Source organism: Nerophis lumbriciformis, linkage group LG28, assembly GCF_033978685.3.
Source record: "Nerophis lumbriciformis linkage group LG28, RoL_Nlum_v2.1, whole genome shotgun sequence".
Lineage (NCBI taxonomy): Eukaryota > Metazoa > Chordata > Actinopteri > Syngnathiformes > Syngnathidae > Nerophis > Nerophis lumbriciformis.
This window is the reverse complement of record NC_084575.2, coordinates 996,832-1,002,831: the sequence shown is the minus strand read 5'-3', so window position 1 is coordinate 1,002,831 and position 6,000 is coordinate 996,832. Positions and strand designations below refer to the sequence as shown.

Here is a 6,000-nt window from a genome sequence, read left to right as displayed (position 1 = left end):
ACCATCATTAAAGGTTTGTTATTTACTTTCCATTTATTTTTTTAAACATTTTATATCACATAGTTATTGAAATAAATATTATAGCAAAGAAAAGCATGATAACAGTGACAGCAGGCAATATCTTATATAGAGATGCCGCATCCACCTCTTCATCAGTGACGTCATTCCCAGCTTCCGGTGTAAACGGAAGACGGCAGAACAGAGCAGTCCTGCCTTGTAACGTCAAGTGTGCTAACTGTCGTGAAAGCACATCGACGGAGAAAGACGTGAGCAAGACGCTAATAAGTCAGTCTTATTATTTCTTATCTAGTTTGAAATATTTACGTCGTATAAAATACATATTTCATTCTTTATTCAAGGATAAAATGGTCTGAATGCGCTAGAAGCACTTTGCCGCTTCTCCTGCTATCTTTGCTTGTTAGTTAGCTTAGCTCGCTAGTTAGCTTAGCTTGTTAGCTGCTAACAGAAGTTATCAACACATCGCTAAGTAGAGATCAAGTGTGAGAGTAAAGTGTTGTGATTGTGTGAAAATGTCTACATTACACATGTTGAGAGCGTTGGTGGATCAGCGACTAACTGCTGCCGTTGAAGAAATATTTGTAGTGTTAGAAAGAACGATAGCAGAATACGAGGCGGAACTTTCTAGAACAAAGGAGGAGAACAATCAACTACTGGACGCTGTTTTCAAGAAACATCAAGTTGTGTTACACAGAACAGGTTTGTTGACTTCTTACTCTCACATGTTTACTAACTTTACATTTGACTAATAACAAGAAAAAGACATTTGTAATATATCATATAATCACATTGACCAGGGGTGGAGCAAGTCAGAGCTGGGCCGGGGGCGGGTCCCATGACGGGGCCCCCCTCAACCCAAATATCAAAGCTAATTCTAACATCATTTGACAACATACACATGCCTCTCTGGGTTTACTACCAACAATCTTTAACCAGGTTTTAAAACGTTTGCCAGCCATTTTTGCTAAAATTAGCATTTTCCCGACATGTATTTATTTTCTCACTTTCACCACAGCATCACCCGTTCACAGGATGTAGAAAAATTATCAAAGGGGATCAGATTTTTTTATTTTGCCTATCATTCACAATCCTTATGTAAGACAATAATATGTTTTTATTTTTTATGCATTCTAAGTCGTAAACAAACGTTAGCAAAATCTTAACTCTCCTAATTCTAACAATGGAGTCAATGGGAGCGCCTCTATTCTGCTCACTAAGCCCTCTAAATAAGAATTAGTTGATCAATATAATATACCCAGAATGCTATCTCTCTAAAACATGCTGTAAAAATACATATTCTCTGGAAATATGCCTTATAATAGCCACAAACTGGAGGATACATTTTTAATTAGGATAACATTTGAAAAAGAGTTTAAAGATTTTAAATTTTACAGGGTCTACCTCAACTTCTGCCCCCCTGTGGCCCCAAAAGGGACAAGAGGTAGAAAATGGATGGATGGATGGAAAAAGACACATCATAGAAAGATGCATTAAATATAAAGTTGAGTTAATGAAACATGTAGAATAGATTGTGTTCTACACCCTCTGTTGTTTAAAAGGGGTACAGTTAGGGTTGGACCATTATGGCAAAAATAATAATCACCATTATTTTCATTGATATTGTAATCACCATTAATTACACAATTATTTTCATATGAAAACACCAGTATTTATTTTACTACCAAAACTAAACTTTAAATATATCTCTGGAAAAATGTCTAAATTTGTGTATACATTTTAAAATACTTGTAATGATTTAAGCATGTATTTTATTATTATTATTAGCTTTCATGGCTGAAAAGACACAAGTGACAACAGACAAGCTCCGACTGGATATTAGTTAGTAACAAATAAAATAATAGTAAAAATAAATGTAAATAACAATGGCAATATAAAAACAATATAATTAAGTTTTTTGTTTTAAGGTCCATTTTTTACCTTATACACGTATTTTACTACCATTTAAGTGTGTGCTTTTTTGTCAATAAAAAATGTATAAAATGTTTAGTTAAATGCAGAATCTCTCACATTTATTGGTGCAATTTATATTTGGACCATTTTTAACCAGAACTTTGGGTCAAAGCATAATAATTGTGTAAATGCATCAATAAGTTCATTATGTTTGTGTGAGGTGCTTTTTTGAAAGCTTTATTTTGTCAGCGCAGTCAGGCCTATTATTGTGAAGGGGGAATTGTGTTGCTGTTCTTAGCTTGATGTGTGGAGGCGACTTGAGGGTGTTTAAAAAAAGGAGAGAGAGAGAGAGAGAGAGAGATTCTGAAGTTGCAACTGCTGTCCTGTTTGTACATTAATCCTACATGGATGATGTCGTTCACAACAACACAATCAGATGAGATGTGTTGTGGGTGTATGGATTTTCCTTGCCAGCTTTAGCTTCGTAGTTTAGTCGCTATTTCGATTGACCGCCTCAAGGACGGGACAGTTGTGTGTTTCATAGTAACGTTACTAGTCGTTGTGACATGTAGAGGACTAGGAGGTTTATTACCATTGCGGGGAAATTTTCTGTGTCTACGTACCTTCGACACATCCGTACACCCACCGGAGTGACGCCACGCTTTCTCCGCCGTGTGTTTGAGGAGCCTGCAAAAGACCTGCACATGCATGTAACAATCATGTTACATCAACAATACAGTTTGCTGTAAACTTAAAAAAAACAATACAACCATTAAGGATAAAGTTGGACTTTTTAGCTTAATGCTAACATACAATGGACGAGCACATTGACAGGCTAACAAAAAATAGCACTGCGATGGTTTTAAACTCCATATGAGTTGGGACATTGTGTTATATGTAAATATAAACGGAATACAATGATTTGCAAATCATTTTCAACCCATATTCAGTTGAATATGCTACAAAGACAACATATTTGATGTTCAAACTGATAACCTTTTTTTTTTGCAAATAATCATTAACTTTAGAATTTCATGCCAGCAACACGTGACAAAGAAGTTGGGAAAGGTGGCAATAAATACTGATAAAGTTGAGGAATGCTCATCAAACACTTATTTGGAACATCCCACAGGTGTGCAGTCTAATTGGGAACAGGTGGGTGCCATGATTGGGTATAAAAACAGCTTCCCAAAAAATACTCAGTCTTTCACAAGAAAGGATGGGGCGAGGTACACCCCTTTGTCCACAACTGCGTGAGCAAATAGTCAAACAGTTTAAGAACAACGTTTCTCTAAGAGCAATTGCAAGAAATTTAGGGATTTCAACATCTACGGTCCATAATATCATCAAAAGGTTCAGAGAATGTGGAGAAATCACTCCACGTAAGCGGCATGGCCGGAAACCAACATTGAATGACCGTGACCTTCCATCCCTCAGACGGCACTGTATCAAAAACCGACATCAATCTCTAAAGGATATCACCACATGGGCTCAGGAACACTTCAGAAAACCACTGTCATTAAATACAGTTGGTCGCTACATCTGTAAGTGCAAGTTAAAGCTCTACTATGCAAAGCCAAAGCCATTTATCAACAACACCCAGAAACGCCGCCGGCTTCTCTGGGCCCGAGATCATCTAAGATGGACTCATGCAAAGTGGAAAAGTGTTCTGTGGTCTGATGAGTCCACATTTCATATTGTTTTTGGAAATATTCGACATCGTGTCATCCGGACCAAAGGGGAAGCGAACCACCAAGACTGATATTGACGCAAAGTCCAAAAGCCAGCATGTGTGATGGTATGGGGGTGCACTAGTGCCCAAGGCATGGGTAACTTACACATCTGTGAAGGCACCATTAATGCTGAAAGGTACATGCAGGTTTTGGAACAACATATGCTGCCATCTAAGCGCCGTCTTTTTCATGGACGCCCCTGCTTATTTCAGCAAGACAATGCCAAGCCACATTCAGCACGTGTTACAACAGCGTGGCTTTGTAAAAAAAGAGTGCGGGTACTTTCCTGGCCCACCTGCAGTCCAGACCTGTCTCCCATCAAAAATGTGTGGCGCATTATTAAGCGTAAAATACGACAGCAGATACCCCGGACTGTTGAACGACTGAAGCTCTACATAAAACAAGAATGGGAAATAATTCCACTTTCAAAGCTTCAACAATTAGTTTCCTCAGTTCCCAATCATTTATTGAGTGTTGTTAAAAGAAAAGGTGATGTAACACAGTGGTGAACATGCCCTTTCCCAACTACTTTGGCACGTGTTGCAGCCATGAAATTCTAAGTTAATTATTATTTGCAAAAAAAAAATAAAGTTTATGAGTTTGAACATCAAATATGTTGTCTTTGTAGCATATTCAACTGAATATGGCTTGAAAAGGACTTGCAAATCATTGTATTCCGTTTATATTTACATCTAACACAATTTCCCGACTCATATGGAAACAGGGTTTGTACAAAGGTTTAACAAATAGGAGTTTAGTTGAACAAAACTGACATAAAACAACAGATGCATTTTTACTTACATACATATATTCACCAAAGTGTGTAGAAACTAAACTTTGTACTATTAGGCCATCAAACCTTACAACTCTGATTTAGTATGGGACATTATTGCCAGGTCTTCTTGTATCACAAAATTGTGAAATTAAATATTTTCCACTCACAAAGACCCCAAACATCCACATTTTTAACCGCTGATTTGTATTTTTGATGTTCAGTTGGCCGACCAGAGGAATTAGTTGTCACTACAACTAACTGCATCTTCTTACATCACACCTTCAACCATCCTCCATTGCAGCAAATACATTACATTTCTTACAAGTATTATTATCACTGAAGGACAGTAGAACAAGGCTAAACATGCTACACACAAAGGACGGGCAAGCTAAGAGCTAAGCTAGCCTCTAAACTAGCTTGAAACAAGAAGAAATAAGTGCTTAGTCGTTTTTCCCATTCAAAATAAATTGGCAATTTTTCAAACTTCAACCATTTACACATTTTTCAACCGATTCAAACATATTCCACTGATCCTGGACATTCAAACTATCATATTTCCAAGTTTAAAAAAATCCAGGAATTCCCAGAATTTCCGTTTTTTCTTGACCCTTTTTTCTGGCGACGACTCCTTTCCCATTTTTCAACCCACTTCAACCGTTCTACCGTCAAATCATTCTTCTTAATCAGGACAAAAATCAACGTTGTTTTTCGAACTTGAAAAATTCCTGTTTTTTCCGAAATTCCAGGAATTCCATAATACCATTTCTCAATTAAAATGTTACTACTTCAACACCTCAGCCTTCCCGGTTAGGTCTATTCAGGTGTACTGGAGAGGAGGCTACGCCGGATAGTCGAACCTCGGATTCAGGAGGAACAGTGTGGTTTTGGTCCTGGTGGTGGAACTGTGGACCAGCTCTATACTCTCGGCAGGGTCCTTGAGGGTGCATGGGAGTTTGCCCAACCAGTCTACATGTGCTTTGTGGACTTGGAGAAGGGAAGTCCTGTGGGGAGTGCTCAGAGAGTATGGGGTAACGGACTGTCTGATTGTGGCGGTCCGCTCCCTGTATGATCAGTGCCAGAGCTTGGTCCGCATTGCCGGCAGTAAGTCGGACACGTTTCCAGTCAGGGTTGGACTCCGCCAAGGCTGCCCTTTGTCACCCATTCTGTTCATAACTTTTATGGACAGAATTTCTAGGCGCAGTCAAGGCGTTGAGGGGATCCGGTTTGGCGGCTGCAGGATTAGGTCTCTGCTTTTTGCAGATGATGTGGTCCTGATGGCTTCATCTGGCCAGGATCTTCAGCTCTCACTGGATCGGTTCGCAGCTGAATGTGTGAAGCGACTGGGATGAGAATCAGCCCCTCTAAGTCCGAGTCCATGGTTCTCGCCCAGAAAATGATGGAGTGCCATCTCCAAGTTGGGGAGGAGATCTTGCCCCAAGTGGAGGAGTTCAAGTACCTGGGAGTCTTGTTCACGAGTGAGGGAAGAGTGGATGGTGAGATCGACAGGCGGATCGGTGCGGCGTCTTCAGTATTGCGGAAGGTGTATCGATCCGTTGTGGTGAA

The 6,000-nt window shown here is 39.3% G+C and overlaps 1 protein-coding gene across 2 annotated transcripts in view; it reads left to right on the top strand.

Annotated features, from left to right (window-relative positions):
• Window positions 1-253: 253 nt before the first annotated feature.
• LOC133570631 (uncharacterized) overlaps window positions 254-6,000 on the top strand; it is a 682,377-nt gene continuing 676,630 nt past the window's right edge. For both annotated transcript variants that reach the window (XM_072916640.1, XM_072916641.1), the window contains exon 1: window positions 254-717. In XM_072916640.1, the coding sequence (XP_072772741.1) occupies window positions 531-717 (187 nt within the window). In that variant the 5' untranslated portion in view covers window positions 254-530. The remainder of the gene's footprint in view (window positions 718-6,000) is intronic.